General features: G+C 41.6%; 5 protein-coding genes across 5 annotated transcripts; 4 read left to right on the top strand and 1 right to left on the bottom strand.

Annotated features, from left to right (window-relative positions):
* Positions 1-1,261: 1,261 nt before the first annotated feature.
* Positions 1,262-2,832, top strand: HO133_006315 (uncharacterized protein; the record flags this gene model as incomplete). The annotated part of the gene is made up of 2 exons (XM_037297213.1): positions 1,262-1,334; positions 1,388-2,832. 2 exons carry the CDS (start codon positions 1,262-1,264, stop codon positions 2,830-2,832), a joined length of 1,518 nt encoding a protein of 505 aa, XP_037147338.1.
* Positions 2,833-3,807: 975 nt separating this feature from the next.
* On the top strand, positions 3,808-4,914 carry HO133_006314 (uncharacterized protein; the record flags this gene model as incomplete). The annotated part of the gene is made up of 2 exons (XM_037297212.1): positions 3,808-3,841; positions 3,899-4,914. 2 exons carry the CDS (start codon positions 3,808-3,810, stop codon positions 4,912-4,914), a joined length of 1,050 nt encoding a protein of 349 aa, XP_037147337.1.
* A 2,630-nt stretch (positions 4,915-7,544) lies between these two features.
* HO133_006313 (uncharacterized protein) lies at positions 7,545-8,888 on the top strand (the record flags this gene model as incomplete). The annotated part of the gene is made up of 1 exon (XM_037297211.1): positions 7,545-8,888. One exon carries the CDS (start codon positions 7,545-7,547, stop codon positions 8,886-8,888), a length of 1,344 nt encoding a protein of 447 aa, XP_037147336.1.
* A 1,299-nt stretch (positions 8,889-10,187) lies between these two features.
* Positions 10,188-10,899, bottom strand: HO133_006312 (uncharacterized protein; the record flags this gene model as incomplete). Its single annotated transcript, XM_037297210.1, has 2 exons — positions 10,188-10,864; positions 10,890-10,899. The coding sequence occupies 2 exons, from the start codon at positions 10,897-10,899 to the stop codon at positions 10,188-10,190; spliced, it is 687 nt and encodes a 228-aa protein (XP_037147335.1).
* Positions 10,900-17,045: 6,146 nt separating this feature from the next.
* Positions 17,046-18,464, top strand: HO133_006311 (uncharacterized protein; the record flags this gene model as incomplete). Its single annotated transcript, XM_037297209.1, has 1 exon — positions 17,046-18,464. One exon carries the CDS (start codon positions 17,046-17,048, stop codon positions 18,462-18,464), a length of 1,419 nt encoding a protein of 472 aa, XP_037147334.1.
* Positions 18,465-18,704: the final 240 nt, after the last annotated feature.

Below are 18,704 nucleotides of genomic sequence, written 5' to 3'. Positions count from 1 at the left end.
TGCGGAGTGAGACCAGCTATCGTGGGGCAGCTTCAGGGTCTACAATGGGGTCGATGCTGATGGTAGCGTTTCATTGCTGGGAAGCCTGGAGAAGGACATAGCGCATCCTGTTGGTGGCTGTTGACAATTGCTAGAGACGAGTGTTGGACAAACGCTGGATTGTATGATAGAAAGCCGAAAGTACTGATAGTATGAGGTCAAGAAGTGCGCTTCAAGCGCGGCTTGGCGAAAACTCTCCGGGACGAGCGGCAGACCTCAAATTTGACCTCATATTTTCTTTCGTTGCACCTTTTTGACAATGGAACCCCGTTGAATAGTCTTTTACAAGCCAAGCGGAAAGTCTGGTGGCCTAATAGCGCTCTAAGGCTTTCCAAGTGGTACATTTGACCCTTTTCACTCAGCATCAGTGCCCACTGAGAAGTCGAAGCAGTATGCTTTTAGCCTAGGTCTTGTATTACAGTCTAAATCCTGTTCGTCGACCTATGTAACAATTGCGTACAGTCACTCCTTCATCTTGTTTTGTTTACTGCTGCTGTGTAATGATGCTACGCCTAGGACTTGCAATCGCTCCATCCACCAGGCTGCTTGCCCCTACAAAACATCGATCGTGCATGCGTAAGATCATAGTGCGCATGATGTGAGAAGTTAGAGTCAAATGCTTTCGTAGCCGACATTCGCATTTTTTCAGCATACGCAATAAATGATTTAGCGAATCACCATTTCATTCAGCGGCCTCAGTGGTGCACCATTCCTCGGGATTACCGGATTTTCAATTGTAAATTGCTGAACCCTTGCTAAATAGCCCGCAAGTTCGATCCTTGCAGTTGCCGTTGTTTCTTTTGCTTTTTGTTTTATTTTTTTTTCTCTTAATTTTTTCTTGCTACCTTTTTGCTATGATCTTTTCTACGCTTAATAACACCCTACCTTAGCCTAATGGCAACAAGGCAGACAGTCCCGCATGTATTTCAAGCTCTGAGGGTTGACGACCCGGCATTCGACTAATCGGCCAATCACCGGAAGTTTCCTCCTTTGTTTTCCTCATCCACGCCCAAAGGTTCCGCCGGCAGTATTCGGCCTTAACACTTCTAGCATCTGCGTTTCCCTTCCGATTAAGATATAACCCATCATTTGACGGTAGCAGATCAAGTCATCCCGCTTTATCATGGCTCATCTAGTGGCAATCCCCTTCATCTGAAGGGGTCTCAACCCCTTCCGATCAAAGCAAGCGCCGTGCAGCCTCCTTGAAGGCAGCACAGTCTTCATGCCGCGTGGTCGTGCTCGTCACCAAACTTGGGCTAGCGACCAGCTTAGAGTCCTACAAAAGCTCTACGAAGGTCACGATAACTCACCGTTACTGGAAATGAGCAGTTGGACTGACAGACAACAGAATGCTATCGATTCGTCATCCAGAAAGTACCCTCCTCCTACAATCGTCCTCGAGGACTGAAAGATACCACCTGCCGCCACTCTGATTGTCCGAACAAGGTCACACCTCCTGGCTCATACCGTGCGAGCTTGGAAAAGCTTGGAGACTGTGATCCAGCGAGCAACGTCATTGGCTATGAGGCCATCGATTCTCTCAAAAATGTCAGGAAAACCGAGAAAGGCTCTCAAGGCAGACGTGGACTCGGTGCTAGCGGACAAGAATGGTGGTGTTTGAAGTGCCTGGAGGCTCTCTTTGTTGATCTTCGCCAGCACGTTTGGAAGCACAAGCCAGATGGCTCAACACTCTACGTTCATCCCCTCACCTCAGTCCAGTACTGGATCATACCTGAAAGGCGGACAATACCACAGTACGGCGGTATTTACTACACTCTCCGAGCCCCGCAAATGCACCTCCTCGCAAAGTGGCAAGGAGTGAAGACCTTTGACGAACTCTGTGACCGCCCAGCCGAAGGGCATTTCGATCTTCCAGAAGACCCGGCAGACGGACCATTTACCCTGTATTTGGGCCATGATGAAGAGTCTTTCTATCTTGATACAGTTACTAGGGACATGAGAGGAGTCTTAGCAGAAAATAAAGTCTGCGAGATTAACGCTTGCGACGTCCGAGGTTGCTCGCTGAGCGAGGCTTTCCGGAGGCTGGATAAGAAGGAGGATCGCATGGTCGAAGAGAAGTGGATGCCTATAATGGCTGAAAGAAAGAGGAAGGCAGACGCAGGAGCAGAAGAAGAAGGTCAATGTGCTGAAGAGCAATTGACTGGAAGGAGTGGGGAGCTGGCAGAGGAAGCGGTGTCAGAGAAGCCAGAGAAGCCGACCGACTCCGTGCATGCTCTTTTCGAAGGATACAGGCGTGCTGTACCTGTCGTCTATGTGGGTAACGACCTACCGGCTAACAGCGGAAAAAGGAAGAGATGCGATCTAGATCAGAGTCAAGAGCCCGCCAGGCCCAATACCTTCGTACCACAGGCGTCGGGTAGTGTGCTCGCGCATATCACGAGAAGAACAAATAAGGCGGCTCAAGCCTGCTCAGCGTCTCCCGACCTCACACGATCACCCTTTGATTCTGCTCATTCTTCCGGAACACAAGTCGGCTGTCAGGCTGTCTCACGTCCCAACTCTACCGCTAGAACGACACAGGATGCGGCTCTATCCAGCTCACCAGCTTTCGATCGCCAACTACCAGCCCGCACTTCTGCCCGTTTCCTGGAGGTTGCGAATGGAAGGGAAGACCCTCTATCTTTGGTCTCCCAAGCTGGCTCAGGCCCTTATGCCACCGCAGCAGTGCAGCCATCTCCACCTCCGAAATTTGCTCCAAATCCAGCATCGAGGCTTTGCCACAGAAAGCCAAGGGTAAACAGCGGAGCGCCAACCGTGGAGCAAGAGAGGTAGGAGTCAAGCGATTGAGTGAGCCATGAGATAGGCAAGGGGGACAGCAGTCCGTGGGATGTGCGAGCTGTGAAGCTGGCGAGGGAGGAAGGGTGAAGAAGAATAGTGATTGGTCTGAAGTATTTACCGTTTGTCTTTATGGGAGGTATAGCAACAAGGGTCCTTTACGTCAATTATGACTGAACGATTGATGAGCAACGAGTCATATACACCCCGGGATACAAACATCAATGAAGGCAGAGATTACTGTCTAAGAAGCAATTTCTGGCGTCACAAAAGTACGTGTAATGATCCAACTCACATCTCATCTCACTGCCATGCACCACGTGAAGGAAGTAGCCTCCTGATGATAAATTTCACTCCCCTCAACACATTCATTTCTGTCTAAACGAAGGTTTGAAAGTGATCATCGATGTCACTCACCTATTTGAATTGATTCCCTTTGGCATCCTAGGGTATCTAGAACCCCAAACTCGCGGCTCTTCTCTTCTTTCATACACAAACATCTATACATAACATATCTTTCAGTACTGTTGAACAAACTTCCAGTACCAGTACCCCGTTAACTAGTTCCATTTATATTCTCTTTTGAGATAGCCGCAGCATGCTTCTCCTCTGATTCGACTAGCAGCCGAAGTAACACAAAAAAAAATCCTGTCTTGACACACCGTCAGCCTCTTTCTCCATACATTCACCTACATCGTCGAGTCGCTCTACCGGGAGACCCGATCGGTTCCGTCCCTTCCTGGCGTGCTTTCCCTGAGCTTGCCACATTCTTCGACGACATACTTTCAGAAGGCGCCTAGCTACTTTTGGCGTCGTATCAGAGCTTAATGGACTGTTACTAGGTAGTCATATGCTGGTCGCCCAGAAGACGGCCGGCATCGTTAACGCAGCACTACCCCAAATAACCTGTCATTATGACCACTCTCATGGGTCAGGGCAAAGGAGGGGAGATTTAAACATGTCTGAAGGGACATGAAGGAGGAAGAGGTGAAGGACGACAACAACGGTAAGCTTTTGTTGGCTTCTCACTCTTGCTTGCCCGCGCTAACACACACTTTCCAAGACTCCGAGGTTGGAAGTGAGGCAGCGAGCGGTGCCTCAGGACGTAGTACAGCTCGGAAAAGGCAGAAAACGAGCGTCAAGCTTGACAAGCTTGCCTACAAAAGAGCCACGTTCAAAAAAGAGCGTGCCCGCCGCACAGTCCCCAACGCCGGTGCACAACCCTCCTCTTTGACTTCTCAGCCCACGCCAGGGGTCACTTTCAAGCTAAAATTCAAACCAAAAGCTCCTCTTCCGCGTGCTCATAAGAATCTCTCCGGAGCGAAACCGGCATCAGAAGCCACAAAATCAAGTCCAGAGAGCCATGACAACGAAACGGAGAAGGGCGGCAACGACGCTTGTTCGGGTTTCGAACCTGTCACGAAGACGAGGGAGCACGACAACTTGCCGGCCCCTCCCGTTAGAATGACGGCCAACGCATGTCCAACCCCTTCCTCGACGACACCTGAAGCTGCCTGCAAAGTTCATAGAAGAGATCGCCAAGATGCTCGAGTCTTCGCAACAAAGCTCCAAACCTGGAAAGTGAGAGCGAGGAGAGGCGGAGGAAGCGGGCAAAGTTCGCATAGGTCGGTTGTCCCTGGAGGCCTCATTGCTCTACATAAGCGATTTGTACGGGGGAGAAATGCTTCATTAGCAATACAAAGAGACTACATAAAAAGTATTGATATCGTTGGTGATAGCAAGATGCCTTTACTTCAAGGCCATCCTCAGGTAGACCGTCACGGAGTCGGAGGTACCATCTTTCATGTACCCCAACCGCATAGTCAATCATTTCCTCTGACCGACTCTGTCGCCAGAAAGCTACTCGATGAAGGAGGCAATTCTCGAACAGTGTTTCCGAGTGAGCTTTTTCCTGATGACAGCAGTCAAATACTTTACCGCGATGCCGAAAGCCGGGATCCCATCGGTTTTTCATCCAACGACAAGGCTGCAGAGGTCACACGGGACCAAGTGTCGTGCAATCCTCGGTCACGCCAAAGACTGCGTTCAAATCTTCAAGGCATTAGACAACCGGTGTAGCTGGCTCAAAGAAGGCGATAGGGAAGCCAGAGCGGATGGTATGACACTTCGGGAAAGCGTGACCAAGCAGCACCGATGGGTGGATTATGCAGAGAGCGGGAAGATTGCTGAGAGTATATATGGAGTTCAATTAGCGACCGGGTACTTTCGGAATCGTAACGTGGGCGTGAATGGCCGTAAGTCATCGAGAAAAGTAGATAGCACACAGCGCGAGCCCGAAATTCAACGGTTTCATCTAGCAAATGATTCCAATTGTTGCAAGTTCCTTGATCGGGCGAATTACATTTCCATACCCCAAATCATAAAATTCTTACAAACTCATACTCTATCTTATATCTTTATATCTCTTAATTAATATATATAAAAGAATAAGATAGAACTAAGCTAAAAAAAATCTTAATTTTATATATATAGAATTAATTATAAATTTAAGATTACTATACTTTTTAATTAAATTATTTAATTTAATCTACTAATTCTCTTAAGTCTTCTTATTAAAAAAATAAGTATATATTATTTAAATTTAAGATAACTTTTTTATTTTTAATAATCTTTTAATATTTTTGAAATTATAAAGCGTAACTTACGTATTTTAATAGTCTTATTATATAAAGATAAGAAATTTAAATACGCTTATTAAAAACTTATCTATTACTTTCTATAAGTTAAGTTTATAAATTTAAACTTATTAATAAATATAAAAGAATAAGATAGAATAAAGCTTAAAAGATTTAATTATATATATATTATTAATTATAAATTTAAAGTTATTATACTTTTTAATTAGATTATCTAAATTAGTCTATTAACTTTCTCGCGTTTTCTTATCACCCCTGCCGAACTTTTTTTCGCCTCTGCCGAGCTGTAACCCGGAGAACACTTGTCAAAAGCCTCGTGCTTAGGCCACCAGTCTTGGTTGGGTTTGGTGGCGTCAAAGTTCGTCCAATTGGCTCCTCCTTTGGCTAATGCCTTCTTTCGGCATTGAAGATTTATTTTTAGGTCGCTGCTACGCGTAATCGTATCTACCCCCATTCGCGCCATCTTAAATCCGATAATTCCGACGCAACACCAAAATGCCTACCTTTCACCAAATTTGTTATAGCAAAATAGCATAATAATATCGATCTGTCATTGCTATTAAGGCTTCTATATCAGAGAGCCTAAATCACCGTTTTTTAGGCCTTATCGGCCTACCATGTCTTGAAAAAACCGTTACTACCTCTTGTTCTATTACCTCTTCTTCTTCTACCTCTTCTTCTACTATTTTCTTACCTCTTTTATCTCTTCTATCTCGCTATTATTACTGTAATAAAGCGAGATTTAATAGTAGTAGTAGGCCTAATGCGAGAGGTGTAGTAGTCTTTTTCTTAATTAGGCTTAAGTAGACTACATTTGAGTCTAGGATAGAAATATCTACTATGCCAGGCCTATAGACGGCGACTATGATACCGTAGTATTGGCCATTATGGTAGACTGTGGTAGTAGGCTATTTGAATGAGTGGTAGTAGTAGCTATGGTAGTGGTAGCTATCTATGTCAGATTTATCGGATTTAAGATGGCGCGAATGGGGGTAGATACGATTACAGCCCCTGTCTACTAGGCGTACAGCCCCCCTTTATATCAGGTACACGCAGTCTTAAGAGCTCCAAAGCTGGTGGTCTTGCTATCTATAGAGCGATCACGAGTGAACAAAATTCTCCCTCCCTTCGAGGCACCAGGGGCCCCTCCTATACACACTCGCTCCTTCGCTCTTACGGTGCGCTGGAATTTTACATAGACTAGCCTTTGCCGAGGGCTGACGGCTAAATCCCGGAGACATAATTTGGGCGTAAAGGGTATATACGCCTAGTAGACAGGGGCTGTACGCGTAGCAGCGACTTATTTTTAGGCAGGTCTGGATAATTTGTATTTACGGTATAAACACTTCGGACAATCATGCAGCCAATCTCAGATCTCATACAATGTAGGTACATAGTAGAGTAGATCTTGTTCATTGCGCGACATGCGCTTCTGTTTTCAATTTACCATAACTAATGTTCGCGATTATTCTGCTTTGGAGATTGCACAAAGGAAGGCTGGGGATAGCGTAGTTCGTATTCTGTCGGCTAGAATTGCCATTACTCATACTTGTATTCACTAAGATTTACAATCTCCAAAATTTATGATTTATTATTCTATAAATATATGATTTAAAAGTAGAAAAAAAGGAGGAGAGAGCGTAAAATGCGACTCTTAAAAAATTATAATTTTTATAATTGAATTCAAATTAATAAATTTATATAATAGTATATTAATCTTTATAGATATCGAGATCTATTATAATATCATATAACCTTATTAATATAACTCTAATTTTTATAAATTTTAGAGCTCTAAAAATCGCATTCTATAGTCTTTTAGGGGGTTTTTTTAAGTTTTTTATTACAATGTTGTGGAACGATAAATTGTAAAGATCGAATTTTAGAGATTGCAAATCCTAGTGAATACGAGTACTCGTATTCTGCCCCGCGTGCATCAGAGATGTTGGTGGCAGGGTCTCACATCAACCCTTAAACCGTAATGTCACCACCCTTCTTGAGTTATTTTTCTTTTCCTGTTTTCACCTTTGTGGGTAATCCTTCAAAGCGGTCATGCTCGGGTTGACGACTGGTAGAAATCGCAACATCTGTGTCAGTCTGTCAGCAGGTCTGCTGATCTTCCTACTATTAATATCCTATTCAGGATTAGGAACTAGAGAGAGCGAAGCCGGCGCGGACAGCCAAGCGCAATATGGGAAAAAATTCCTCCCGCAATTCGCGAATACTTTCCGGGGTTACCTCTTTGCCAGCTGGGAATTCGATGCAGTACGAGATGGCGACGACTACGGACTCTCAGACCGGCAATGCTCTGCAGCCTTCCCAAAACTCTACGCCGATATCGATGAGATGGTATCTCGCAGGGAACTCAACCACGTCGCAAAAGCAGACTTTGACTCTGTAGAAGGGGACCATGTCGGAAGCTCAATAAGAGCGATGATACACAGAGGGGAACTGTACATAATATCTGGAGACGGACTCGCGGATTATCAGTCGCGAGGGTTTGCGACACTGCATGCGATAAACCGCGCACTGATGGCCTATACCGACCGAGCTCAACTTCCGAATTGCGAGTTCAGGATTTACGTCGGCGACATGGCTCAGGGAGACGATACCCTTTGGGTATATACAAAACCCGTTGAGTCGGATACGGAGAACTTGTGGTTGATGCCGGATTTTGGGATGTATGATTGGCCGGAGGCAATGATCGGATCCTACATCAAATCACGACGCGATATGAGGGTCATAGAGGAAGAAGTGCCGTGGGAAAAAAAGACACAGAAATTCCTCTGGCGGGGCATAATCTTGCCACCATACCAGAGCCGCCATGATCTATTACGCGTTGCGCAAGACAAACCCTGGGCAGACGTTGCCACAGAGTCCATCAATACTCCTGACAGCCACATCATCCCCATGGCTGATTTCTGTCGATGGATGTTTGTGGGTGATGTAAAGGGAGCGTCCTGGAGCGGTGGAGCCAAGTATAAGCACAACTGTCACTCGGTATTCGTGTCTCACAGATTGGCATGGCGGGAGATATACACAGGTGCAATGGTGGATTCAGGGCCAGCGCAGAATTGGGTCTCCGTGCTCGACGATTGGTCAAATCTTGAAGAGACGTTGCAAGATCTAATCGCTAATCCAGCCAAAGCCAAGATGATTGCAGACAACAGTGTCAGAACGTTACGGGACCGATACTTGACGCCTGCGGCCGAGGCATGCTACTGGCGCCAGTTGATCCAAGGGTATGCTTCGGTCAGCTTCGAGCCGGATTTCTTCGAAAGCGATAATAAAACGTGGCGAGGAACGCCCTTTTCTTCCGTGGCTCTGATGGGGATGGTGAAGTGGGATTTCGATCAGGATAGCTTAATTACTGCTGCTAGAGTTAGACATCCATGAATGAGGTTTGAAAGAGTCTGATGTCATATCTGGGGCGTCTCATGAAGCATTGAAGACCACCAGAGCTTCTCAGAGGTAATGAACTACAATCCTAAGCTATGCCATGTTACAAGTAGTCATGGTAAGTAGTGTAGCCGATGAATCTTTCCGAGCTTTCTGTTTTAGTGCTAATTTTTCAGCCCATTTACTTGAACGGTGGCACCAGGTGGGAAATATCTCAGTTGCCTTCGGTGAAGAGAAGCAGAAATCCTCCTTGGGCCCTATTGTGTCTGTACAGCGTAGAGACCAGAGATTCTCCTCCTCGATATCTTTCGCTATTAGCACCCAAGTAATTCTACTATTGTCAAGGACGAGCGTCTGGACGTGCTCCCCTCGCTTCTTGGGTGGGTGGCTGATCCAGCTGAGCTTGGGGGCAGTATTTTTCGCCGCCAAGGCTGTGCAAGTCTTGGCGAGATGCAATGCAAATATTCAGGCTGAATGTCCCTCATCAGGCTTCTAGGTTCCTTCTCTATTCAACCTGCCTAGACAGCCATTGTAAGAGTAGTTGATTGGTCGTCTGAAGACTCTTTGCTCACAGTTATGTCGCTGCCTTCGAGGCGAAACAGTGATTGTCGCCCACGGTCCCTTCAAAAATGATGCGCCATCCCAGCAAGCATGTCATTTGGCTTCAGCATTGGCGACTTCGTTGCCGTAGGTGGTCTGACTGTGAAGACAATTGACACTCTTCGGAATACTCAGTCCGAGTACCAGGAGCTTATTCGCGAGCTTGAGAGGTACGTCCAGTCATTACCCCTGCACATCAGCTCGGCGTTATTCTCTGCCTAGGGGCGAGCTCACTTCATCTACAGTCTCAAACGAGCTCTGAGCCAGATGGACAAGCTCAAGGGCCGTGGAAGAGACCTAGTATCCGATAATCGTTTCCACCCCCATTTGCACGTTACCCCAATTTGCACGCTCTTAAGTCCAATAAAACCAACATAACATCAAAATACACATCTTTTACTAAATTTATATAATAAACGAGTAAAGGCCTATGAATTAAATTCATAACTGTTAAGGAATCATTATGGTTTGAATCATATATGTGTGTGTAGTAAAAGATGTTGATTATCTATGTGGTCTGCAGGCAGATATGTGCGGTGCCAAGCCTACGCTAGTGGCCCTATGAGTATCCCTGAGGCATCTCATGACAATTGCCCACAAAAAACAGAGAAATGCCATGTCCTCATGGCAAGAAGTATGCATGCATGAATGAGTGAGTTTTCGAAATGCCGGAAAGGAATGGAGACACCAGGCCAATTAGTGGTGTGAATCCCATAAGTTCTCCTGCCGCAGTGAAAGCCTTTCGAATAGTAAAATGGATGTTGAAGCAAGACATCGGACGGTTTCAATTCGTCCAAATATGCATCGTCCGATGTGACCCTTGCCTGCAGAGGTCCAATTGCCATAGCCATAGTGATTTGGCTGTGACCGTCGTAGTAGATCCTTCTCTTGTATGCTCAACTCAGTGATTGTGTGCCACAATCGTGCAGCGGAGATGATAGGCCAAATTGCAGTGATGTTCTCCTGCTGAGTGGTGGTTTGATGTGGAATCGTAGAGAGCATATGACGTGGGGTCTTGGAGAGCTGAGCCGTGTTCTTGATGATGGTGGCCTTGTTGTCGCTTGGTTTCTCCGCAGTGTTCTCCGCATTTGCCTGTTGTAGTGACTCCTCCTCTTGTTCAACTGAGTGCTCTGGCTGAGTGGCTGACTGAGTGGCTTTTAGAGACCTCTTGTATTGCTGGCGAGTCTTCTGATTCCGATGCTTCTTCTTCTGCTGTGTTGCACGTACAAATGGACACTCCGGTGATCGAGTAGCGTGGAAATCAAATGGATTGTCACTATCCCAGTCACAAGGATCAAGACCGCATAGTGAGCACACAGTGAGATCCGGAGATGGAAAAGTAGGGTCGAATTCTCGATGAAAGCCAGCACGGGCTACGTCAGAGGCACTTGGATATACGTGTGGCCATGACGTGAATGAGGCAAGTCTTGCAGCGTATGAGTTCATTGTGATATCGACAGGCCTATTGAAAGGATCGATTTGGACGGTGTCAAAAGGTACTCGATGACTGCGAGTGTGTTGGAGGTCCGGCTTGGAGCGTCACACTATTAGGTGTTGATGTGGGCTTTGCGTAAACGTCTGATGACGCCTGGATATCCTATGAAGTAGGGCCAGGTGTTGCTACCAATTGTTAAGGAATCATTATGGTTTGAATCATATATGTGTGTGTAGTAAAAGATGTTGATTATCTATGTGGTCTGCAGGCAGATATGTGCGGTGCCAAGCCTACGCTAGTGGCCCTATGGGTATCCCTGAGGCATCTCATGACAATAACCATTTTTTTTGATTAGGGCTGTCGAGTAAATTTGATGAGCGAACTTTTGATAGGCGATATTTAAATTCGTTGCCTTTAAATATCTATAAGACTAAATTTAGAAATTCTTTTTTAATCTAAAAGCTCACATTTTATTCTATAATTTAAAAAAAAAATCTCAAAATTTTAATAGAAAACAAAAAAGTTATTCTAAAATCAAATAATGTGTATCTGATTAGGGCTGTCCGGCTGTCGAGCGAACTTTGATGAGCGATATTTGAATTCCTTGCGCTTTAATAACTATAAGACTAAATTTAAAACTTCTTTTTTTCTCTGAAAGCCCACATTTCGTTCTATAGTTTAAAAAAAAATCTCAAAATTTTAATAGAAAACAAAAAAGTTATTCTAAAATCGAATAATGTGTACCTGTTTTTTGATCAGGGCTGTCCGGAACTTTGATGAGCGATATTTTTTTGATAGTTGCGGACGCTAATTTATTTACCCGCGATGACTTAGCCGGTCTAACCAAAGAGCGTAGTAACCCTAAATTTATAATTGGCTGCACATATAAATTCAAGGTTTTCAAGCTTAGCTCTATCTTATTCTATTATATATACTAACAAGTAAAGGCCTATAAATTAAATTCATAGAGTTGAATTCTTCTAAGTTAAATCGAACTCTAATCGCTTACTATACGTTTTTGATCTACTTTCACTACTATAAAATTAATTTAATCTATATAATATATAGATATATATATACGAAGAGAGGCGCGCTAAGGCTTAATTAGAAAGGTATATTAAGTATAAAGAATTAATTCGTAATAATTATCTATAAAAAATAGAGAAAGATTATATTTCTATAATAAGAAGTATCGAAATATCGAAAAGAAATAAAGATAACGTATTAATTAGTAGTGTGAATCTTATAATATCTTCTATCGTAGTGAAATCTTTCGAATAATAAAATAGCTATAGACATCGAACGATTTCAATTTATTTAAATATATATCGTTCGATATTTCTTCTATAGAGGCCCAATTAACTATAATAGTAGATTCTTCTCTTATAACGTTATTATAGTAATATATTATATTAATATAATAAGAATAATAGACTAAGTTATAGTAATATTCTCCGCTTACTAAGTAATAATTTAATATAAAATCGTAGAGAGTATATAACGTGGGATCTTGAAGAGCTAAGCCGTGTTCTTAACGATAATAGTCTTATTACCGCTTAATTTCTTCATAGTATTCTTTATAGTATTCTCCGTAATATTCTCCGTATTTATCTATTATAGTTTCTTCTCTTACTTTTTAATATAGTAGAAATAATAAACTAAGTTATAATAGTATTCTTCGCTTACTAAGTAATAATTTGATATAGAATCGTAGAGAGTATATAACGTGGGATCTTAAAGAGCTAAGCCGTGTTTTTAACGATAATAGTCTTATTACCGCTTGATTTCTCCGTAGTATTCTTCGCATTTACCTATTATAATTTCTTCTCTTACTTCTTCTCTTATAGAGTATTAGATTAAATAGCTAGCTAAGTAACTAACTAAGTAAATAACTAATATAATATAAGATCTTGAAGAGCTAAGCCGTATTCTTAACGATAATAATCTTATTATCGCTTAGTTTCTCCGTAGTATTCTCTATAGTATTCTCCGTAATATTCTCCGCAGTATTCTCCGCATTTATCTATTATAGTTTCTTCTCTTACTTCTTAATATAGTAGAGATAGATTTCAAACGCGTCTAATATAATTATCATATTTTTAGAAGCTTCTTCTTAACGATGTTTAGAATCTAACACGCGTTAAGAGGCTTTAAAATAGGATAATAAAGAATAAATAGAGAAGGAAGACGCGTCTTAAGAGATAGCATCGCTAGGTTAAAAGATATTATCGCTAGCTTAAGAGGAGTATATAGAAAAAAACGTATTCATTCGGGCTCTTTAAGAGCCTTTTAACGCGTTTATAAGCAGTAGTAAATAGCTATTAAACTCGCTTACGGCCTCAATTATTAATAATAATAAATTTGCCGAGAGATGGCCTAAGAGCGTTAGTAGAGGCTCTAAGAGGCGGGTAATAGAGGTATATATATCTAAAATATTAAGTAATCTTTAGACGAGGGGTATTAAAGACGATTATATTTATATTAATAGAATTAATAAAATTAATAGAATAGTAAAAGAAGAATAATTACATAAATAGGTGGAAGGATTATTATTCGATGTCGAACGCGTCTGATATAGCTATTATAATTACTATATTTAAATATTCATTTAATTCATCAATAGTAGATTAAACTTTATAATTTTTACAGCGTTAGAAAGCGTAAAGCGAGCTCTATAATTTGAGAAATTATAAAGTAACTATATATATCGCAAACTGAGTACTTCAAAGTATAAGACTTCTATATATAAATTTTTAATAAGAAAGCTTAAAAGAGCTATCGGGCTAACTTAGTCGATCTAGCTAAAAGACGTAATAACCTCGAATTTATAATTAACTATATATATAAATTTAAGATTTTCTAGCTTAACTCTATCTTATTCTTTTATATATACTAATTAACATAATAATAATAGTCTTTTATTTCTATTTAGACTTAAAATCGAAGAACTTAAATTATTATTTTTTAAGTCTTATCGATTTATTATATCTTAAAAAAACTATTATTATCTCTTCTTCTATCTCTTTTATCTCTTCTTTTATTATCTTCTCTTCTACTATCTTCTTATCTCTTCTATCTCTTTTATCTCTTCTATCTCTTTTATCTCTTCTATCTTATTATAATAAAATCTTTAATAAAAAAATTAATAGAGTTAATAATATAATATCTCGTAAAGAAACTTATTTAATATTAATTTACGATTTAATATTTACGACTTAAAAGTATTAAAAGTATTCGAATTAATTATATTACTTTATCTTAATAATTTCTTCTTCGTTTAAAAATAATATTTAATAGCTTTATTTTATAATAAGATATTTATTTAACTAGCAATTATTTAATTATTTATTAATCTACTTTAAATTAAAGTCTTTTAAGATTAATATTATACGCTCGCGACGAGATATTAAATAAATCTCTAAAATACGATATCGCTATTACTATCGTCGTCGAAGAAAGATTTTACTAAGATTTTAAAAGTTCTTAATTAATTTTTTCTAATATATATATATTAAATTTCTTTAATTCTTTTTAATTATAATAAGAAAAGCTCGAAGATATAGAATAAGAAGTAAGTATATTTCTCTAGTCTATAATTATATAAATATAATTATTTAGAAAGAAAGAAACTATTATAATTTATATTAATATATATATCTATTCGAGTCTAGCGTCTCTTAATAGATTTACTACGATCTATTTATTTTATATTATTATCTATAACGAGTAAAGATTTATAAATTAAATTTATAAATTTTCTTTTTAATTAGAGCTATCGAGTAAATTTAATAAGCGATCTTTAATAAGCGAACTTTAATAAGCGATAATTAAGGCTCTTATCTTATAATAATTATAAGATTAAATTTTAAAATTCTTAAATCTTTAAGACGCGTAAACTACGCTCTATAATTTAAAAAAAAATCTTAAAATTTTAATAGAAAATAAAAAAGTTATCTTAAATTTAAATAATATATATTTAAATTTTTAATAAGAAAGCTCGAAAGAGCTAGCGAGCTAACTTAGTCGATTTAATTAAAGAGCGTAACGAATTTAAATTTATAATTAGCTATATATATAAATTTAAGATTTTCTAGCTTAGTTTTATCTTATTCTATTATATATATTAACTATAGAATCGATTAATTTTAAACTTAAGCTAAGATTAAATTAATATTAAATAATATTTTTATACTTTTTAGATTTTATTATTAATATATAATTATTATAGAATATTAGAATCTCTATAACGAAGTCTAGTATTTTAAGATTTTCTTATAAAATATTACGAAAATTCGTATTTTTAAAAGCGTAGTTACTAAAATTTCTTATTAAATAACTTATATATATTTATTAGTTTTAAAACTTTTTTATATAAATCTTATTATATATAGCTAGTCTCTAAAAAAGTCTTAATAAAGTTTATATAATAAAGTTTATATAATTTATATAATATTATATATTTATCGATAAATACTTTTTTAAAAAATCGAAATTTTAAATAAAGTTAACGTAAGTTTTTAGAAAATCTAAAGAAATAAAACTTATTAATAAGATCTTAAAGAATTAATTTATAAGATTTCTTATAATTGAATTAGATTTAACGTTACGATATAGATTTAAATACATTAACTATAGAAATTGTACGCGGGTGCGGATTAATTAAGCGAAAAGTCTGTTGTATGGCGTAAATGGGGGTAGATACGATTAACCAAGCGAGGCTGAGATCTGCACCAGGATCAGCAGACCTCAAATCTATCCTCATCTCATCTCCCGAGTCTCTCAATCACTCATCTGGCCTCGTTATGCTTATAAAGTCTCGCAGCGGGCTGTAGGCCCAATATGAGGCTTTGCTTATAGATGGTCATACTGACCACCGGTTGCCTACGCGACTCAGCACTCATCGAGCCAGCTTTCGCTGCCATTAGCTACACCTGTATCCACCTTGGTACTGCGTGCAGTCCAGAGATATTGTGAGAAAGTGATGGAAGCTATATACTTGCGAAGCTCATCATGCATCGTTCAGTCGGGAAGTTCCCTCTTTCTGCCCTTTGTCGTGCATTGAATTAGTAGTTCTTGCCATTTCCGTTACATACAGTGCTGGAAGGGGCACAATCGCATATTGTGGGGAAGTCACACCTCTATGTGACCAGAAAGTACTTGGAGCCATGCGATGACTGAATACAGGGCATAATCTAGAGGTCTCAAGGCCTCTGAATGATTATGAACCTGTAGTTGAATTGCATTGGTATTTAAACACTTTAGCAGGTAATATTTTTAATTCAGGAACTCTAGCTTGGGAAGATTCGTGGTGTAATGGTGCGTGGAATCTCCTCCAGTCCTTCGGGATAGGTAGGCCCGCGTTCTTCAGAGCTCTTCGGTTCGACTCAGGTCTGGGTATCCTCAACTTTTTTTCTTTTTTTTCTTTTCTTCAACTTTTTTTTTTCTTCCCCTCCTTGCATCTTGGTCATTCCTCTTTTTCTATTTGACAGTCAAAGCCAACATAATGAAAGCCTTGTAATACCCTGGTAAGCCTGTGCTACTTAGAGGTCACTTTGTGCTAGCTACGAAAACCAGTCCCGCCGATTGGTTGCCAAAGGCCGCGCTAGTTGTGCATCTACCGCTTGTTCCGGACATTTTTTGAAGCAGTCGTTGCTGTCTCTTGCCTCGCGCCCGTGCACATTTCAAACCACAAATACCAAAGTCTTCCCCTATACTGGCATACACAGTTCTGTCGTCTTATGCATAGCTCCTCTATATTTACCTCGGCTTTGGCGCCTTCACCTTGCTCCGCTCATCTTACAGGCACACCTAAACCAAGATGATTCGACGCGACATGTCAACTTGACCCAAGCTCTTGAGGTCTTCTGGATCAAGGCTCCTGCGCGAGTCCTCCTACCGCAAGAAAGACAAGCACCATGGCACCGCACGGTCGACAGGCACGCGATGACGAGGGAGAAATGCAGTGTCAGCACACCCTCGCGAAGCTCCTGTATGGTCACCAACCCTCTCAATCGCTCGGTTTGAAGCGGCATCACTGAAATAGAAGAGAATTTTTCGCGCTTTTGCTTCAAGAGGTACCGGCGACTTCCGGAAGCATACAACATTCTACCTGCCGCTACATGAATTGCCCTCACCCTGACTCGGTCATACCGCCTGGCACACATTGTGTCAACCTCGAAATTCGCCAGTGCTCCGACCCAAAGCACTTTCAGCTACATTACGAGCCTGCGGCCAATCTCCGAAAGATCAAGCAAACTCCAAAGGGTCGTGGTGGTCTTTACGGGCTTGGAAAGCACGGGGAGGAAAGGTACTGCGTAGGGTGCCTCGAGAAAATGCTTGAAGAGCATCGTCGACGCCTGCAACGCAAAGAACCCCAGGCCGTATTTCTACCGGGTCATCCAATCTTTGAGATCGCCTACTGGATCATTGGCGACCAGCGCGTCATCCCGAATCGCGGTGGAAAATTCACATTGAGATCGTTCAAGATCTACGGCATCGAGCTTTGGAAAGCGCGGTGGCTATGGAATCGTTGTGACGCCAATCCCGACTACGTCTTGACACAGACCCCTGGTCGGACAGATATGATCCAACACCTGCCTGGGCGGTACCCTAGAGCCATCTACCTTCAGCCAGAAGACAAAGAATACAGGGGTTTGTTCGATGACAATACCGTTGGCGAGATCTCGAGCGATGAGGTGGCTGATTGCAGCCTTACTGAGGTGCTGGGCAAGCTGGATGCTTGTGCAGTGGCCCATGAGAGGCTAAAAGCCCAACTAAGCGCTGCCCGAAAGCTCGTGGAAAAGTCTGCGGCGGATGCAAGAAGAGCCGAGTGTCATCGCAAGATAAATGAGAGAGCAGACAGGCAAAGGCAGTGGGAAGAGATCGAGGAAGCGAGCATCATCTACAAGCCTCGACCTAGAACGGTGCCAATCGTGCGGTGCTCGACGCCTACACCCGCGCCAAAGAGCCCAAGGACGGCTCCAGTCGTTGGGGACGATATCATACGAAAGTCCTCCCTCGTGGCTTCAGACGCCCTCCTCTTTAGCCAGAACTATGAGATTGGGGCCACATTATCGGCAAAAAGCGCTACAGCAATCCCAAGCACTGGCCAGAGGCATCATGATATCCAACGCATCGAGATGGCTACAGACGTTCCAGCCACGAACGAGCATCTTGCAAGGGGCATTGCAGATGGCAACAGGCCCCTCAGTATCATGACAGCCTGGGTTACTATTCACGGAACTGTACGCCCTCCAATTTCAAAATCCGCCCGAACAAGCCCGAAAGGCAATCAAAAAGGCGATTTGGTCAGTGATGGCGTGGATGATGTTGTTCTTGAAGGCCGCGGAAAGCCTGGAAGCAAAGCGATCGACCCTTTCGAAGAGACAGACATGGGAGACAGTGTCGATATACGGCCCAGAGAACAGTCCAAAGGGAGTGGTGAATACTCTGAAGATGACAAGAAGCCATTCGATACCGTCACAGCTGGTTCTACTAGCCTCGAAAAACTGCTTCCTGCAACGCTCGAAAACGCCTGAACAAACCTTGAATGTAGCAGTCATAATAGCTTCATGGCAAATCGCGGTGTTGGCGGCGAGCAATGAGTTGGAAATATGGCTTGGCGAATATAGGAAAAGTCGAGGGACTGCCGCAAATGCCTGGGATCGAACCACTCGCTACCTGATGATAAGGGTAGTAGTCTTGGTACAAGAGCAAATGAAGGAGCCAGATACGCGACGTTTTGACTTACACGACATTACCGAGGGTGCACGGGAGCT

Source organism: Letharia lupina (genome assembly GCF_014066315.1).
Source record: "Letharia lupina isolate WasteWater1 chromosome Unknown contig_24, whole genome shotgun sequence".
In the NCBI taxonomy this organism is placed as follows: domain Eukaryota; kingdom Fungi; phylum Ascomycota; class Lecanoromycetes; order Lecanorales; family Parmeliaceae; genus Letharia; species Letharia lupina.
Note: the sequence above shows the minus strand (reverse complement) of the source record. Positions and strands in the feature narration are given on the sequence as shown.